Source organism: Spermophilus citellus (genome assembly GCF_964194105.1).
Source record: "Spermophilus citellus genome assembly, chromosome: 2".
NCBI classification, from domain to species: domain Eukaryota; kingdom Metazoa; phylum Chordata; class Mammalia; order Rodentia; family Sciuridae; genus Spermophilus; species Spermophilus citellus.
This window is the reverse complement of record NC_138183.1, coordinates 6,287,372-6,305,464: the sequence shown is the minus strand read 5'-3', so window position 1 is coordinate 6,305,464 and position 18,093 is coordinate 6,287,372. Positions and strand designations below refer to the sequence as shown.

At 58.4% G+C, this 18,093-nt stretch overlaps 1 protein-coding gene and 1 pseudogene across 5 annotated transcripts in view; both read left to right on the top strand.

Moving 5' to 3' along the window:
• USP20 (ubiquitin specific peptidase 20) overlaps positions 1–12,159 on the top strand; it is a 38,600-nt gene extending 26,441 nt beyond the window's left edge. For 3 of the 4 annotated variants that reach the window (XM_081279127.1, XM_081279126.1, XM_081279128.1), the window contains exons 11-25: positions 1,522–1,969; positions 2,316–2,456; positions 2,740–2,855; positions 3,172–3,344; positions 3,880–3,974; positions 6,148–6,181; positions 6,362–6,407; positions 6,542–6,722; positions 6,805–6,931; positions 7,077–7,246; positions 7,326–7,407; positions 8,178–8,286; positions 8,926–9,028; positions 10,229–10,300; positions 10,704–12,159. In XM_081279127.1, the coding sequence (XP_081135253.1) occupies positions 1,522–1,969; positions 2,316–2,456; positions 2,740–2,855; positions 3,172–3,344; positions 3,880–3,974; positions 6,148–6,181; positions 6,362–6,407; positions 6,542–6,722; positions 6,805–6,931; positions 7,077–7,246; positions 7,326–7,407; positions 8,178–8,286; positions 8,926–9,028; positions 10,229–10,300; positions 10,704–10,864 (2,058 nt within the window). In that variant the 3' untranslated portion in view covers positions 10,865–12,159. Of the gene's footprint in view, positions 1–1,521; positions 1,970–2,315; positions 2,457–2,739; positions 2,856–3,171; positions 3,345–3,879; positions 3,975–6,147; positions 6,182–6,361; positions 6,408–6,541; positions 6,723–6,804; positions 6,932–7,076; positions 7,247–7,325; positions 7,408–7,596; positions 8,132–8,177; positions 8,287–8,925; positions 9,029–10,228; positions 10,301–10,703 lie in introns of those variants that run through there. The other variant, XM_081279129.1, reaches the window with a different exon arrangement.
• Positions 12,160–13,177: 1,018 nt separating this feature from the next.
• LOC308635252 (growth arrest-specific protein 7-like) lies at positions 13,178–14,100 on the top strand (annotated as a pseudogene). Its single transcript has one exon. The product of its transcript is annotated as a growth arrest-specific protein 7-like (transcript).
• The last annotated feature ends 3,993 nt before the right edge of the window (positions 14,101–18,093 follow it).

Genomic DNA, 18,093 nt, shown 5'->3' with positions numbered 1-18,093 from the left:
CAGCAGGCGTTGGGGTTGCACCCGCTGTCCACCTCTCAGCCAGCCTGCCAGCCCCTCCCAGGTCTGCTGCTGCTCTTTCTCTGCTTACCCCTGGGTAGGCACGTGCCTGACAGCCCCCTTTCTGGGGAGGGATGCATCCACTGTTGTCACCTTGTGTCACAGATCACACAGGTGTGGTGGCAGGGGTGGGATTCAAGCCCAGCTGAGTGCTGGCCCTCAGCCCTGGGTGAGGACACTGTTAGGGGAAGCTTGATGCTGCGTAACCTCCACCTGGCCTCCGGAGAACCTCCCTCTCTGGGTCTTGGACATGTGCAGGGACACTCCTGAGTCTGAAGTGCAGTGTAGCTGTGGGCCTCTCTCTGTGGCTGAGGGACACTGTCATGCCTCTGCATGAGAATTTGTCAACATTTGTCTAACACAATGTTGTGTTAGAAGGAAGGACCAGAAGGAGACGCAGATGGTGATTAAGGGCCTGTTTTTTCTAAGGACCTTTCAATGAGCCTGACTTAGGGCCCCTGCATGCCCCATGATGTGCACAGGCTGGTGGTGGACCCACAAACCTGCCAGGGGAAAGCATACCCCGGCTTCCGTTCCCCGTCAGTAGGGCCAAGAGAACAGGCTGTGTTCTCCAGGCTTGGGGCCGGGGTGTGGCTGGCAGCGTGGCTGGCAGCGTGGCTGGCAGCGTGGCTGACTTGGTTGGCTCTGCTGTATGACCCTCCCTGCCTTGTGGGGCCAGCACTGGTCAGGGACTTTCAGAGTTGGACTCGGGACCCAGGGCCTCCTCCAGTACCCTCAGCTCTCCAGGTGGGCTGTGCCAGCCCCTAGTGCCCTTCAGAGCATCCTTGGGAGTGCAGCTCCCTGTTGTCCCAGTGGGCTGCCTGCCAGAGTCCACCTCCCCGGCTCCCGCTGCCTGGCGGCCGGGGCACCACTTCTGGGGAGAAGCCATCTGAGCACTGAGCCCATGTCATGCCCGGGTCTGCAAGGCCAAGGGACCCTGACCCCAGGGCCTGCCTTCCAGTGCTGCACCGGCAAGGGAAGGTGCAGGCCTGTGGCCGGACGGTACATCAGGGAGGACCAAAGGAAGGGTGATCGCGTGGCTGGCTGGCCTGCTGGGTGGCGCTGCACCTCCAGGACTCTGCCAAGTCCTCCCCTTCTGTATCCTGTCCTACACGCCCCTGCTCCCCACCTGCCCACACTGGCCTCTCCTTTAGGGAACAGGTGACTTCAGTGGCGGACACCGTGCTGCAGATGTGGCATGTACCTGGCTGCACACCTGGCTCTGCCTGGCACTGAGTTGTGAGGCCAGGGAGGGTCCCCAGCCTCTGCCCTTCAGTGTCCTTCTCAGGAGAATGGGGATTAGGACAGACCTGCCCTGGAGGCCACCATGAGGGGCTGAGCAGCCTGTCTGTCCAGGGCCCCCACCAGGACCTCTCAGCTGCGGCTGGCATCCTGTGGGCAGGGCAGTGGGCACATGCAGTGCCCTCCCACGTGGATGGCCCGTTGATGTGGCCCTGGTTATAGGACACCCAGGAGTTCCTGCGCTGCCTGATGGACCAGCTGCACGAGGAGCTCAAGGAGCCGGCTGTGGCCGCCACAGCGGGGCTCACAGAGGCCCGGGACTCGGACTCCAGTGACACAGATGAGAAACGAGAGGGCGACCGGAGCCCGTCGGAAGACGAGTTCCTGTCCTGCGACTCCAGCAGTGATCGGGGTGAAGGCGACGGGCAGGGGCGTGGCGGGGGCAGCTCGCAGGCCGAGGCGGAGCTGCTGATCCCCGATGAGGCGGGCCGCGCCATCTCCGAGAAGGAGCGCATGAAGGACCGCAAGTTCTCCTGGGGCCAGCAGCGCGCCAACTCGGAGCAGCTGGACGAGGACGCAGACGTGGACACGGCCATGGCTGCCCTTGATGACCAGCCTGCCGAGGCCCAGCCACCATCACCGCCGTCCATCAGCCCCTGCCGGACCCCAGGTATCAGTGAACTGGGGGCACCCTGGCCACGGGGCCACAGCACCTTTGCCTACAAGCTCGTGTGTGCCAAGCCCAGCATGTAGCAGCCCACCCAGATCCTACCCTGGCTGGACTCAGGTGCGACGCAGCTTCAGCGTCCAATCACCCGGCCAACAGCCAGAGCCCGTGCGGTCCCTGGTGGGAGACAGAAGGGCAGCTCCGTCCCTGTGGCCCGGGGGTGGGGCAGGGTAGGCAGACAGTGGGTTGAGGCTTTCATCCCGTCAGGAGCTGCTAGAAGGTCCTCCTGGCCTGAGGAGGGACCCTGTGTGGCTGCCCCGGCCTGGTACCGTCCCTCCTCTGCCCCCAGAGCCGGACAATGATGCCCACCTACGCAGCTCCTCTCGCCCCTGCAGCCCTGTCCACCACCGCGAGGGCCACGCCAAGCTGTCCAGTAGCCCTCCTCGTGCGAGCCCTGTGAGGATGGGGCCGTCTTACGTGCTCAAGAAAGGTTCGGGGAAGTAGGGTGGTGAGCTTGGGCAGGGCATGCACAGGGTACAGTGGCTGCCAGTTGGCACACTAGCTGCTGGAGGCTGGGCCGCGTGCCCCTCACTAGGCACACCCCTGGGATGTGAGCAGGGCAGCCCTGCTTCACAGATGACAACCTGGGTGCCAGAGGTGGGTCACACTCCCCGTCACACGATCCCGCATCCTGGCAAAGGAGGGCCCAGTGTCTGTGCCTTGCCCCATCCTGGCGGCTGGAGGCTGGGCCTAGTCCTGTGCTGTGCCCCCAGCCCAGGCCCTGAGCACGGGCAGCCGGAGGCGGAAGGAGCAGCACTACCGCAGTGTAATCTCCGACATCTTTGATGGCTCCATTCTCAGCCTCGTGCAGTGTCTCACCTGTGACCGGGTGGGTATCCTGAGTGGGGAGGGCTGGGCTGCCTGCAGTTTCCACTTGGGGGGTGGCGTGGGGTGGGGTAGCTGGGGTGGAGTGGGTGTGGTGGGGCAGGGTGGGGTATGGCGGGGTGTGGTGTGGTGGGGTGTGGGTGGGTGTGGTGCGGTGGGTGGGGTGTTGTGGGGTGTGACAGGGTGGGGTGTACTCCCTCCTGCCTTTCTCCTGGGGAAAGCCCTGGTTGTGGACTTTTTGGGTCCAGGGCCTGGGGGGGCAGACTTCGGGTACAGGTGCTGCCAGAAGGTGGGTACCAGGCTGACCTTGGACCCCATAGGTGTCTACCACAGTGGAGACTTTCCAGGACCTGTCGCTGCCCATTCCTGGCAAGGAGGACCTGGCCAAGCTCCACTCGGCCATCTACCAGAACGCACCCGCTAAACCAGGCGCCTGTGGGGACAGCTACGCCACCCAGGGCTGGCTGGCCTTCATCGTGGAGTACATCCGGCGGTACGCCCCTACCTGCCACAGGGCCACCTTCCTGACTGTCCTGGGTGGGACTCAGATATGCAGCAAAGTAGGAGCCCGCAGCCCCAGGGAGAACCGGGGGTGCTGGGAGGGTGCAGGAGCTTGCCAGAGAGGGGCAGGCAGGTGGGTTCCCTGGACACCCGGAGGCAGCTGAGTCAGATGGTTCAATGAAGAAGGGTGGCAGGTGTGACCAAATGGCAACTGAAGGGGAGCCAGCAGCCGGGAGCCAGCCTGCCCCAAGGGAAGAGCGGCAGGTGGCCTCCCTGCACCCTGCCACACACCAAGTGACTTGCTGTGCAGCAGTGAGGTCCTCTGTGGTCGCCCAGGGGAGGGGCACCAAGACCCTGGCCCCTTCACAGGGAGAGGCGCCATGGTGGGGTCGCTCCAGATTTGTGCACCTCCTTGCCAAGCTGGCCCACTGGGCCTGTGGGGCCTCGGGCTTGAGCAGGCCATGCCAAAGCCCCCTGTCCTGTCTGGCCCTGCTCTGGTAGCCCTCACCCGCTTTCTGTCTCTGTAGGTTTGTGGTGTCCTGTACGCCAAGCTGGTTTTGGGGGCCTGTGGTCACTCTGGAAGACTGTCTTGCGGCCTTTTTTGCAGCTGATGAGCTGAAGGGTGAGTGGCCTGGCCGGTGGGGGTGGGGGTGGAGGTTGCTGGAGAGGGACACGGTGGACCCCACACACACTGTGGGCCAGGGTGCAGCCCGGCTCATGGGACATGTGCCTGGCTCTGTTCCCAACACCGAGCACCTGAGAGTCCCTGTGGCCACCTCTCGGCTGGGCCTGGCCACGCACCCTAGCCCACTGCTTCGTGGCTCATGATGTTCATCTGTTTATATTTTTTTACCAGTGTGGAGGCAGTAGTGATATTCTGTTTTAATTTTTCATTTCCTTGATTATTGATGAGTTTAGATCCTTTTTCATTATTGTATTGACTACTACTTTGAAATTTCCCATTCCTATTCCTCACCTATTTTTCTGTTGGCTGCTTGGGAATCTTATTAATCTTTGGTAAAACTCTTTTTCAATTTTCAATTGTGGAAAAATATAAAAACGCAGAATTTACCACCATAACCTTTTTTTGAGGGGTGGGTACTGGGGATTGAACTCTGGGGCACTCAACCACTGAGCCACATCCCCAGCTCTATTTTATATTTTATGTAGTGACAGGGTTTCACTGAGCTGCTTAGCACCTTGCTTTTGCTGAGGCTGGCTTTGAACTTGCGATCCTCCTGCCTCAGCCTCCTGAACTGCTAGGATTACAGGCGTGCACCACTGCGCTTGGCTCACCATAACCAATTTTAATGTTATTTTACAGAATGTCCACCTCCATAGTATTAAGTGCAGTCACATTACAGAGCAGCCATCCATTTCCATCTGTGTGTGTGTGTGTGTGTGTGTGTGTGTGTGTGTGTGGTGCTGGGCTGGAACCCAGGCCTCCTGCTTTGCCATGGGCCCCGACTCAGAACATTTTCATCTTGCAAAACTGAAACTCTGTGTCCATTGAGCAGCTTGCTGTCCCCACCCTGCTCCTTCTGGCTACCATTCTGCCTTCTGATCGGTGAACCTGACTTCTCTAGGTACTTTGTGTAAGTGCAGTTATAGTGCTAGCTCTTCTGTGATTGGTTTGCTGAGCATAGTGTCCCCAGGTTTCCTCCATGGAGCATGCATCAGAATCTCCTTCCTTTTTGTTTTGTTTTTTGTGTGTATGTGTGTTTTTGGAAGTTTTGGGGTTGAATTCAGGCCTTGTGTGCCAGGCAAGTGCTCTACCCCTGAGCCACATTTCCAGCCCTTCCTTTTCAGGGCCAAGTGATATTCCTCTCAGTGGCACTTCCACACTTTATCTATCCATTGGCCCCTCAGTGGACGCTAGGGTTGCTTCTGGGTATAGCTATTGTGAATACTGCTCTGTGAGCAAGGGTGAACAAGTATCTCTTTGAACTCCTCTGCAGTGTACCCAGAGGGGGACTGCCAGACCACGTGGCAGTCTTCGTTGCTGTCTTTTGAGGGGCCACCATTCAGGTTCCTGCAGGGCTGGTGCTGTGCCCAGGGCCCCGCTTTTCTGTGCACCTCGCCAGTGCTGTCCTGGCATTTCCCGTTACAGCTAACCTGTGGGCGTGGTGGTGTGCCGCTGAGGCTTGGATCTGCCTTTGCTGACGGCAGTGAGCTGGGGTGTCCCTTCCTGGGCTCGTCCTCACTGGCGTGTCCTCTGCTCCGGGCCTGTGTCCATTTCCTAACTAGGCTGCTCTATTGTTGGCTTTAGGGTCCCTCACGTGTTCTAGATGGTGACTGTGCTGCCAGGTGTCTCCCGTCCAGGGCTTGCTTCTCATTTCTGTCTTTGGTTCTCGGGGGTCTTTGATCCCGATGTGGCCCCGTTGTCTGCCACTGCTCTCGGTGTGGTGCCTGCGCCTGGAGGCGGATCCCGGCACCGCTGTCAGACTCCAGGTCTGAAGCTTTCCCCGGCTGTGTCCTGATGATAAGTCAGTACAGGAGCTGAAACCTAGCTCTGCGACCCACTCTGAGTCTGTGAGCCCAGGTGTGAGTGCGGGAGGCCCTGGGAGCATGGAAGATTTGGACACTTTCTGGCTTTCATGTTGCAGTTCCTTCTCATTTTGCCCTTTGGCTTCTAATTTTGGTTTTACAGATGTCTGTCCGGAGTTTCAGTGTTTCCAGGGCAGATTCACTTTCCCCCTGAGCCTCCCTGGGGTGCAGCGTCTCCACACTCTGGGTTAGGGCTTTCCTCCTCTCCGTTGCCCGCTGCCACCCTGCCCTCTGCTCTTGTGTTGCAGGTGACAACATGTACAGCTGCGAGCGGTGTAAGAAGTAAGCCTGGGCCTGGGGCTTCCCCAGCTCCCGTTCCCAGTCCTCCCGCCTCTACGCTTCCCTACCCACCCCAAGGGAGCCCCGTCCTGGCTTCCAGAGTGACTGGGTGGGGGACTGCCCAACAGGCTCCTCTGTGCCCCATGAGATGCTGACCGTCACTCCCTCGTGCCTCCTCCCCAGGCTGCGGAACGGCGTGAAGTACTGTAAAGTCCTCCGGTTGCCCGAGGTGAGCGAGTGGCTGGGGCTTGGCCAGCCCCTCCTCCACACTATGGCGGCACCTGGCTGCTAGCAGCGTCCCACGAGGGCCAGCTCCCTTCTTGCTCAGGAGCTTCTGTGTCCACGCCTGCCCTCTGCCCTCAGATCCTGTGCATCCACCTGAAGCGCTTCCGGCACGAGGTGATGTACTCCTTCAAGATTAGCAGCCACGTCTCCTTCCCCCTGGAGGGCCTTGACCTGCGTCCCTTCCTGGCGAAGGAATGCACGTCCCAGATCACCACCTACGACCTCCTCTCGGTCATCTGCCACCACGGCACGGCAGGCAGTGAGTGGCAGCCCTGCAGCCGGCCCCTCCCCATCCTGTGCCCACCTCTTGCGGGTCCTGTGACCTGCTGCTCTCCCTCCAGGTGGGCACTACATCGCCTACTGCCAGAACGTGATCAACGGGCAGTGGTATGAGTTTGATGACCAGTACGTCACCGAGGTGCATGAGACGGTGGTGCAGCATGCCGAGGCCTACGTGCTCTTCTACAGGTGGGCGGGACCTACGCTGGGCCTCTGAGCTGGACCTGTGGTCAGGCGCCTTGGGCCACGGAGGGGACTTGAGTGCCTGCACAGCCCCACCAGGCCCAGGCCTGGCCCAGGCTGCTGCTTACCCTGCCCCCCACCCCCGCCCCAGGAAGAGCAGCGAGGAGGCCGTGCGGGAGCGGCAGCAGGTGGTGTCCCTGGCGGCCATGCGGGAGCCCAGCCTGCTCCAGTTCTATGTGTCCCGAGAATGGCTCAACAAGTTCAACACCTTCGCCGAGCCAGGGCCCATCACCAACCAGACCTTCCTCTGCTCCCATGGAGGTGAGTTGCCCACCCAGGGGACGCCGGCATGGTGGGTGGGCCGAGCCCCAGCCCTACTTCCCTGTGCCTCCCTCCACAGGCATCCCACCCAACAAGTACCACTACATCGACGACCTGGTGGTCATCCTGCCCCAGAATGTCTGGGAGCACCTCTACAACAGGTGAGGGGCAGGGGAGGGCGCTGGGGCAGGTGGCCGGAGCCCAGCTGGCCTGCAGGGGCAGCGTGGAGCAGCCCTGTTCTGTGTTTCTTAGTGCAAAGGACGCCTGGTCTGGGGTGCAGTCCCTCCCTGCCCTCAGAGGGGACGGGAGACTGGCCCACACAGAGGCAGGTGTGTTCTTCCACCCCACAGAAGCCTGCCTCTGTCTCAGGGGTGTAGGGACTGACAGCAGGGCCAGCTGCCCCGGCCAAGGAGCTCCCAGGGCCACCGCCATCAGGACCAAGAGCAGCAGCTATCCCACTGTAGCCCAGCCCTGCCCAGGCCCCTCTGCAGCCGGTGGTGGTGTGGTCAGCTATCCCTGCCCTGCCCCCTATTGGGTCAGCTTGGCCACATCCGTCCCAGGGTCAAAGCCACCTTCCCCCTGCCCAGCTGCCAGTAAGGGGGTCAGAAACTCACAGGGAGATGTGTCCCTTGATCATGTGGGATCCCTTGGGCCAGGGACACATCTCCTGTGTCCTGCAGCCTCCCTACGATGGTGCCGCAGGGTCCAGTGGGGCAGCTCTAGGCCCACAGCACCGGCCCAGAGGAAGCAGGGCCAGGCCACCCAGTCTGCGGGCTGCCCTCTGCCGGGCCAGGCCGTTGTCGCCATGCTGCACACAGCTGGCGAGGGGTGTGGCGCCCAGCGGGTGTGAGGGGAGCCAGGGAGGGCACGCCCTCTGCCTGTGCTGCCACCGCCCCCTCCTCAGGGCCGCATCTCTCCTTCTGGAGTGCAGGTTCGGGGGCGGCCCTGCCGTGAGCCACCTGTACGTGTGCTCCATCTGTCAGGTGGAGATCGAGGCCCTGGCCAAGCGCAGGCGGATGGAGATTGACACCTTCATCAAGGTGCCACGGGCGCGGGTGGCCTGGGGAGCACTGGGGACGTGGCTCACTGTGTTCAGTCCCCAGCACCAAAAAGAGAAAAGTGATACCGTTAGGGGACTGGGCTGTGGCTCAGTGACAGAGCACCTGCTTGGCACACGTGAAGCCTAGATTCCGTCTCCAGCACCGCAAAACACAAGTGCTGTCATATGACAGAACGGATATGAGCAAAGAGAAGCACCTGCTGGGCAGAGAGAGCTGCCTGGACCGGTGCCTCGACCCTGCTGGGCTAGCACTCAGCCTCCAAGCTGCGTCCCAGCCCCAGGAAGCAGTTCTTGAAAAGCCAGGCGCTAAGCAACTCAGTGGGACCTGTCTCTAGATAAAATACAAAATAGGGCTGGGGCGTGGCTCGGCGGCCGATGCCCCTGAGGTCAGTCCTCAGTGCCCCAAAGGGAAAAAAAGCAGGTCTTGAGATTCACCAGTGTAACCAGCATCAGTGGCCTGGTGGGGACATTCTAGGACATGCTCATTGAGCTTGTCCAGGAGTCCTGGATTCCCACCTCCCGTGTCTGGTGGTGTCACGGACTGGGGTGGAGGTGGGGCGGGGCGTTGGGACACCATCCAGGGAGGGGCAGCTGACCAGCCTTGCCCTCCGCCCTGCAGCTGAACAAGGCCTTCCAGGCTGAGGAGTCTCCGGGCGTCATCTTGTGCATCAGCATGCAGTGGTTCCGGGAGTGGGAGGCCTTCGTCAAGGGGAAGGACAGCGGTGAGTAGAGCCACCTCCACACCTGGCACTGCCCACCTGCAGAAGCTGTGGGAGGCGAGGTGGCTGCCAGTCAGGGAAGGTGCCCAGGGTCTCTGTTGCCCCCTCCTCCACCAACACCCAGGACTGTGGCCCTTCCTCCTGCAAGGCCAGTCCTGGAAGTCCCTTGGCCCTTGCCAATGCGTTGTCTCAGACTCTCAGGAAAGGCTCTGCTGTTGTCTGACCCTTCAGATCTACAGAGGTAGAAACAGACCCTTGACCAGGGGGTTCCCCACTGTCCCTAGCAAAGAGCAGGAGGGCCAGACCTTGGCCTGGATGTGGATGCCCTTGCCTCCGTCAACCCACCCTTGGACCCCAGACCAGCAGAGTCAGTGGATCCTTGTACTGGGCGTTTGCCCCCTGGGAGCACCAGCACCCACCAGGGCTCAGGAGGGCGGTGTCTTGCTGCCTCACAGCCCGACCCCCCCGCTGGTGGGGAGAGGGTGCCAGGGACACCAGCAGCTTCTAAATAGCAGCTGATTGCTATTTGGCCCAAAGAGTCAGGCGTGGCTGTAGTTAGAACAAGGACGAGGAGGCCCAGCCCTGGCCTGGACACAGACCCTGCCGCCTGCCAGCTTCCACCCTGCACGGTGCTGACCAGGCCTCAGCTTCTGTCTGAGTGAAGTCTTGCCTCATGATTGCTGAAGGTTAAATGCCGTGATGGGACACAGGGAAGGGGACTCGGTGCCAGCTGCCACCAGAGATTAGGTCATTGCCCACCCGCCGCTGACTGTTGCCAATGTGCTGGGGTCTGAAACGATTGTGTGTATCCTTGAAGTGCCCTCTGCCAGGTCCCAGGATGTGGGGGCCCTTGGCTCACACTGCACTCGAGGACCCTTTTCTACCCCAGCACCTCCCCTGTTAAGTGCTCTAAGGTGGCTGGCGTGGTGGCGCATGCCTGTGATCCCAGCGTTTAGGCGGCTGAGGATCACAAGATCGAGAGCAGCCAACTTAGTGGGCAACTTAGTGAGACTCCTGGTGTACTCGGCGGTAGAACCCCAATTCCCAGTACTGGGGGGGAAATACAGATTCCGAGCTGTCTGGAGGCTCAGGCTCGGGGCGGCCTCTGTAGGACACAGGTGTCAGAGCCTCACTGGAGAAAGCTGTGTCATCCGCAGGGCCACCCCCACTCCCAGCGCTGAGTCCACACCCTCTCTCCTCCAGAGCCTCCTGGGCCCATTGACAACAGCAGGATCGTACAGGTCAAGGGCAGTGGCCACGTCCAGTTAAAGCAGGGTGAGTCTCCTGGCTCCAGGCCCAGCTGGGCCCCTGTCCCTCCTGACGGCCAGGTGGTTTCCTAGTCGGGGTCCCCCCAGGAGCTCCCTTGCCACCTGTCTCAGAGTTGGGCTGTTCTCCCACCCAAGTGGAGACATGGGGAGGGTGTGGGTCCCCCAGGCCCCTCCCCCACCCTGCCTCTTCTGCCTCCTGCTGGCTTGTCCCACCCTGGGACACAAGGGGCTGCAGGCAGAGGTGTGTCCTCTGGGGCCCTTGGTAAAACAGTGTCCTGTGGACGATCCTGTGATTTCCGCTTGATGGCTTTGGGAAACACTGAGGTTGTATGTCACCAGCAACGATGGTTTCCCTCAGGCCTTGGGCTTGAGCCCCGGCCCCTGCCCAGGTGTGCCCCTTTGTCCTGCAGGGGCTGACTATGGGCAGATTTCTGAGGAGACCTGGACGTACCTGCACCACCTGTATGGGGGTGGCCCTGAGATTGCCATCCGGCAGAGCGTGGTCCAGCTGCAGGACCCCGAGACCTTGCATGGGGAACAAAAGATCGAAGCCGAGACTCGGGCCGTGTGACTTGGTGGCCAGGCCGTAAGTCCTGGCGGCCGGCCCCTCCCCTCTAAAACCCTCCCTGAGTCTCTTGGAGGGGTCCCGCCCTGCTGAGCTGGCTGTTCCCACAGGCCACAGGCCCTCCCCGCGGGGACATGTGCCCACAGAGGCCACGTGGTGGCCACCAGGTGTGTGTGGCAGTGTCGGTGGCTCACAGCTCTAGTGCTGCCCCTAGGAATACACCCACTCTGCTGTCTCAGTGGCCGAGACTCTGGGTCTTTGTCCTGGCAGTGCCCACGCCAGTCACTGTCATCGTCGTCCCCAAACCTGCCCTCTTGCTAGCTCAGGTCCAGCTTTTCCTTGGAGCCCAGTGCTGCCCCTCAGCCAGAGGCTGGCGCCTGGACAGGGGCGGAGTGGCTGCCGCCTCCCAGTGCCCAAAAACACAGAGGGAGGAGGCCACAGCGGAGAGTGGAGGAGCCAAGGCTCCGGACCAAGGGGCTTCTGCGTGCCTCCCTGCCGGCCCCCTCACCCTGCACCCGGTTGTCATCAGCGGCCCCTGGAGTCTGGGCCGCTCTGGTGCATCCTGCAGACTGCTTGCTGGCACTTGGGACAGAGCTGGGAGCTCTCCGCTGGCAGTTTCTGGAGAGGCCCGTCCCTCACTGATGTCCTGCCCGCCATCAATGTGGCTCGCCTCTGGTTCAGCCCTCAGCCTCACGAATGCCAATCTGCCACCAGGGCCTGGACGGTGTCACCGGAATGCCTCACGCGGTGTGTCTGCTGCTGGCACAGCTCCAGGAGGCCTAGAGCGAGCGCCAGCCCTTCCCCAGCCCCGGCCCCGGCCCCAGGCCCCACCAGGGAGGGCGCGGGGCTGCTCACACAGGAAGGTCCCTCTGCGGGCCTGGCAAGGCTGTTCCCCCTCTGGGGGCATGAAGTCCCCTGGCTGCAATAGCTGGACCAGGTGTACACCCTGTTGGGGTCGGAGCACAGGGAGGGCACAAAGCAGGGGTCCTGGGACCAAGTCCCTCAACTGTGGCCTGCACGTGCCCAGGGAGCCCTGGCAGCGTCCTGGTGGAGCCCAGACTTTACTGCTGGGGCCTGGATTCACCCGCTCTGTTCCTTCACACCCAGACAGAGCAGCTGCTGCTGGGCCTGTGAAGTCACCAGCTTGTGAAAGCTGCTGCCGCCTGTCGCCACAGGCCCTGTGCCCGCGCTGCACCCTCGAGATGTGGAGGCCACTGTGCAGGCCGTCACCTGGCCCATGTCTGCATGGCCAGTGTGTGTTCAGAATGTCATAATAAACAGATGTGCCCCACAGTCACCTCTGACTTTGCCACAGTCATTTCTGTCCTTTGAGGGAAAGTGAAACTGGCTGCCATATGGAGGGTTGTGGGTCCTCGCAGGCCCCTGGAGCCCAGGTGACTAAAGTGGTGAGTGACCAGGCACAATAGGAGCAGTGCCCATGGCTGCCTGAGGCCCGAGGCTGCAGGAGGTAGCAAGGGGGCACACCACGGGTGAGTGGGTCCAGTGGTGGCCCGAGGCCAGCAGGCGACTGTGGAGTAGCAGCCAGCGGAAGCCGCCTCTTCACCACCGGCCCCAGCTGCAGGCCCTTCCCGAAGCCTGAGTTGGAGGCTCCATCTCCACGACCTCTGGAGTCTGCCCTGGAGTTTGGGTGGGTTGTTTTCACTGTGGAGACTTCCCTGGGGAGAGAAGGGCTTGAGATTTCTATAAATTACTCAAAACATATGCCCATGGGCTGGGGCGAAGCTCGGGCTAAAACATGTGTGCGGCAAGCACAGGGCCCTAGGTTCAGTCCCCAGCACCCAACAAACAGAGCTCCCGTGCTCTGCCAGGGGCCTTCCCTGTTGAAGGTGGAGGGCGGGAGTGGAAAGGCTGCGGAGGGCTGGTTTATTTCAGAGGGTGGAGACGCTCCTTCTCGTGTGGCAGCGAGGTGAGCCAGACGTAGATAGGTACCAATTTGCCTTAAAACGTTTCCAAGCTGCTCCCATAAGAGAATCCATCGAAGAAATGTCAGAGAAGGAGTTCAGGATGTATTTAGTAAAACTGTTCTACAACTTAAAGAATTGTATAAGAGAGCAGGCACAGGAGTTAAGCAGTAAAATAACAGATTCGCTTCAGGAGATGAAAGATCACTTCTGTAAAGATATATTAGAGGTCCTGAAAAGAAATAAAGAAGAAATCATTGAAGTGAAGGAATCACTAAACCAACTTAAAAGTTCAATGGAAAGTATCACCCACAGACAAGACCATTTGGAAGATAGAACCTCAGGCAATGAAGACAAAATATATAATCTTGAAAATAAAGTTGACCCCATAGAGAAGATGATAAATTGCATGACATTCCCTCACCAGACACCATGCCCGAACAGCAACTGCTAAAGCCAACCGAGTGGAGCTACTGTGACTACTTCTGGGCTGATAAGAAGGATCCCCAAGGCAATGGCACGGTGGCTGGGTTCGAACTGCTGCTCCAAAAGCAACTGAAGGGCAAACAAATGCAGAAAGAAATGTCTGAATTCGTCCAAGAGAGGATAAAGATTGAAGAAGAATATGCAAAGAACTTGGCTAAGCTCTCTCAGAACTCCTTGGCTACACAGGAGGAAGGCTCCTTGGGAGAAGCCTGGGCCCAGGTGAAGAAGAGTCTGGCAGATGAAGCAGAGGTTCATCTCAAGTTCTCTGCCAAGCTTCACAGCGAGGTAGAGAAGCCCCTGATGAACTTTTGTGAGAATTCAAGAAAGACATGAAAAAGTGTGACCACCATATCGCTGACCTCTGCAAGCAGCTCGCCAGCCGCTATGCGTCGGTGGAGAAGGCCCGGAAAGCCCTCACAGAGCGGCAGAGAGACCTGGAGATGAAGACCCAGCAGCTGGAGATCAAGCTGAGCAACAAGACAGAGGAGGACATCAAGAAGGCATGGAGAAAGTCCACACAGGCTGGCGATGACCTCATGCGCTGTGTGGACCTCTACAACCAGGCGCAGTCCAAGTGGTTTGAAGAGATGGTGACCACCACTTTGGAGCTGGAGCGGCTGGAGGTGGAGAGGGTGGAGATGATCCGGCAACATCTGTGTCAGTACACACAGCTGCGGCATGAGACAGACATGTTCAACCAAAGCACAGTCGAGCCTGTGGACCAACTGCTTCGAAAAGTGGACCCAGCCAAAGACAGAGAGCTGTGGGTCAGAGAGCACAAAACGGGCAACATTCGCCCCGTGGACATGGAGATCTAGACACGCCTGTGCGGCCCCGGGGTCCTGCTCAGGAGAGGGGCTGAGGGTCCCGTGGAGAGGGGGTGGTGGCTCCCACTGGGTGAAGCTGCCCTCCCACCCACTCTCCTGTCCACTGAGGAGAGAGGAGAGAGCTGGCAATTCCAGAAGGGTGATCTGGATGGCTCAGCTGGGGAATCCCAAATATTCCCAGGCCAAGAAGACAGACCTGCAACCCCGCCCTTGTCTCCAAGACTGAAGTGTTTGTTGCTCTGAGAACAAACTGAGGCTGGAACTTTGTGGTCCCTGCTGAGTTCCATAGGGGTGGCCGTCACACACTTGTGCCCTTGGATGCCCCAAAGCCCATCCTCCAGCTGGTCCCTTTATCTCTGGGGCTTTGGAAGATCAGGGAAGGGCTGTCTCTGCCTGCAGGCCAATGTCAGGATCAGAATCATGGATAGAAGGCGCCGTCAGCTCAGCCTGCACCTAGAATCCTTTACGGCCCTCTCTATTTTTCTCATTGCGTTCTGGGAGCCCAAATATGGCTTTTCTTGGCCACTTTTCATTCCTGTGGGTCTTGGGAAGGCTTGTTTTCTGTCTTCCCTGACCAACCCTGCCCAGAGAGGTCAGGATGGAACTACCTCATTTGGCAAATTAGCCCCAAGTCGGAGCATTGAATCACGGTTCCTATCAGACCAGGCATCATCTCTGAAGTCTCTGGAAATCCCGATCCCTCCATTCCTCAGCTGCTTTCTCAAGGGAGTCCCCACCCTCACCCTGCCACCCCTGCCCAGTCTCAAATAGAGGGAGCTTTCCAAAGCTCTCCGCCAGTGAGACCTCCTCCAGCTGTGTACATGTCCAAAAGCTTTGAGAGATGGAGATGAGCCAGAAACCACATGGGTCTGTCTCCCATGGTGTCCTGTCCAACACAGGGCTACCCTGACCCCTGCTCTCCCAGGCTGCCCACCAAGGGCTTAATAGGGCTAGGTCAGTCCCACATGGGAGACAGGTTAGGGCAAGTCTTTGTTAGACTCCATCTGCTTATGCAAGATAGGGATTGGACTGCTGTCCCTTGTATGGGCATTGCAGACTCTCTCTTTGCTATCCAGGCGTGTCCTGCCACCTGGGCCTCCAGCTCCTCTGAACTTTCCAGAGTCTTGCACCAAGCCCTTGCTTGGTGCCAGCACCTCCTTTCCCTGCGTCCATCTTCCCTGGAGAAGCCTGAGCCAAGTGTGACTCGGAAGCTTTTCAGCACTACCCCTGGGTTCAGCCTGCCACTTTCTTTCTCGACTACAGCAAACACCATCTCCACCATCTTAGCCTAGAGAACCAGCCTGAAAGGGCTGGGAGAAAAAATTGACAAAGTGAGCAAGGAACAGCTTCTAGCCAGAAACCCCTGCTCTGAGAGCCCATCTTCATCTTTCCCCTTGATGGCTTTCTGCTTGACCCTTCCGTCTCCCATGGGGGCAGAATTCTACGAGCCCAATTCACGGATCTTTCCCTCCGTTTTCATTGCTAATAATGGATGTTAATCTTGAATCCTTCAGCATCTCTTCCATTGAATTAGAATGGCTTTCTCATAGTTTATTTTAGAAAGATGTTCAATATACTAAAGCAAACCAAAAAATAAAAAATTAAAAACAATTAAAAGGGCTGGGGATGTGGCTCAAGCAGTAGCGCACTCGCCTGGCATGCGTGCGGCCCGGGTTCGATCCTCAGCACCACATACAAAGGAAGATGTTGTGTCTGCCGAAAATGAATATTAAAAAAAATTATCCTTAAAAATAAATAAATAAATAAAAAGACAAATATAAGGGGTCCTTCCTGATTAAAATCAGCAGAGCTCCTGGGTCTTATATGGTAGGAATTAAAAAAAATTAAAAATTAAAAAAAAAATTACCCTGAAGGGAGGACTTTTGTGGCCCTGTCACAGACCAGATCCTGGATTTCTGGGAGATAAGGATAATTTCCCCTAACTGTAAAATTGGTAACAGATTCCAGTTAGAACAGGTCCACATGGGCCAAAGTGACCTAGAGTGGTCATGGCAGTGGGGACTTGAAATCTGATGTCATCCTGCTGTCAGTCAAAAGTCAAGAGGTGGACTGGGTGGGACACTCTGGAAGGGGGCATGCCGTCCCTCTCCTCTCTGAGAGGACCCACCCTCTCCTTGAGAGTGTCCCTTTCCCGTGCCTCCCTCACACCTGTCGTTCTACGTGCCGCGTCCAGACTTTCTAACTTGATGCCAAGAATCGGAGCCGCCTCAGTTTCCCAGAAGTTTCCAGCCCCGTAACAGCCTCAGAAGAAAGGACAGCAGAGGCCAGGGAGGACATGTTCCACCTGGACATTGGCCCCTCCAAGCCAAGCCCCTGCAGTTGTCGACATTAGCTGGTTCTGCCCTGAGACCCATATGGTCCACCCTTGGCAGCCGACCTCCTTGTCCCTTGGTGGTCACCATTTCAGAACCAGTCTGTCCGTCTGCCTTCTGCCTCCTCCCTCTCTCCCTCCTCGGCCTGCCTCCCTGCCCACTGGTTCCATCCTGTCTCCTGGTCAGGGATACTCCGGCACTCTGCCTTCTGCTTCCACTAGAGGTCGTCACCGGCCCTGCTAACCTAGAGCTGGGTGTGGCCCAGGCAGGTGGGGGTGACTGAGGTGGCCCTGCGGCTGGTATTTCCAGACCTACCAGAGGAACCTGGTGCACAGGTTCCGGCCCCCCGCCCCAAGCCTCTGAGTCAGGAGTTTCTGGCTGTTGGGAACCACGGCTTCAAGAGGCCCCGGATACTGCAGAATACAAATGACCCTGCTGTTTCCAACCCATGTGAGGCAGAGCTCCCCACAGGGGCCAGAGGTGCGGCCACCGCCCAGGCCACTGAAGCAGCTGCTGGAGGCAGAGAGAACAGAGCCGCCCCCGCGTCCGACCGCAGCCAGGCCCGAGAGCTGCCCGAAATGTCCTTCCTCAAGTCATCTTTCACTGACAACCTAGATGGCAGGGTAGGACAGCTCGGGTAGCTGCAGACTCCCTGGACCCCTCATCTGCTCGGTCTCACTGGGAAACCTGCATTCCCAATTGCTCGGAGGTTTGGGACCAGCCTTGGAGGCAGGTCCCACTCTGGAAGCTAGTTATGTGCACTGAGGGGAGGAGGCTGAGTGTGGCTCTTATGACCTCCCTCTTGCCCATCAGGGATCAAGTCACTTGGCATTGGCAGGTATGCTCTGGTCACACTTAGTGTAGCTCAGCAGGTGGACACTCTCCCCTGGTGGATAACTGTCTTTTTAAATCAGCCCTAAAAAGTCTCAGGAAACGGGGTGCAGTGGCAAATGCCTGTAATCCCAGTGATTCAGGAAGTGGGGGCAGGAAGATCAAAAGTTGGAGGCCAGCCTCACCAACTTAGTGAGGCCCTCAGCAATCTAGTGATACTCTATCTCACAATAAAAAATAAAATAAGGGCTGGGGTTGTAGCTCGGTTGGTAGAACGCTTGCCTAACACATGTGAGGCACTGGATTTTATCCTCAGACCCACATAAATATAAAATAAATAAAAATATTATGTCATCTACCAGAAAAAAAAAATATTAAAAAAATAAAAATGAGGGTTCCTGGTTTCAATCCCCAGTACCAAAAATAAAGATAAAAAGGAAACAGCCTGTCGTGCTGGCGAACCCCTGTGATTCCAGCAACTAAGGTAGGAGGACTGCAGGTTTGAGGCCAGCCTCTACAACTTAGTGAGACTCTGTCTCAAAATAAAAATGGCTGGGAATGTAGCTCTTTGGGATTGCACCTGTGGGTTCAACTCCCAGATTCCCCCCCAAAAAAACCCAAACCCTCGGGAAACAAGCCTGGGATACAGCCCAGTGGTATAGTAATTGCCCAGCATGCAAGAAGCCTTAGGTTCATCCAGTATGGGGATGGGGTGGGGTGGGGGACTTTAGGACAGGTGTGGGCACGAACCAGTCATCTCACCACCCCAACCCAAAGGCAGGGGTGAAACTCTCAAAGCTGGCTGTGCTCCAGGGCCTCACACCGCAGCCTGCCCA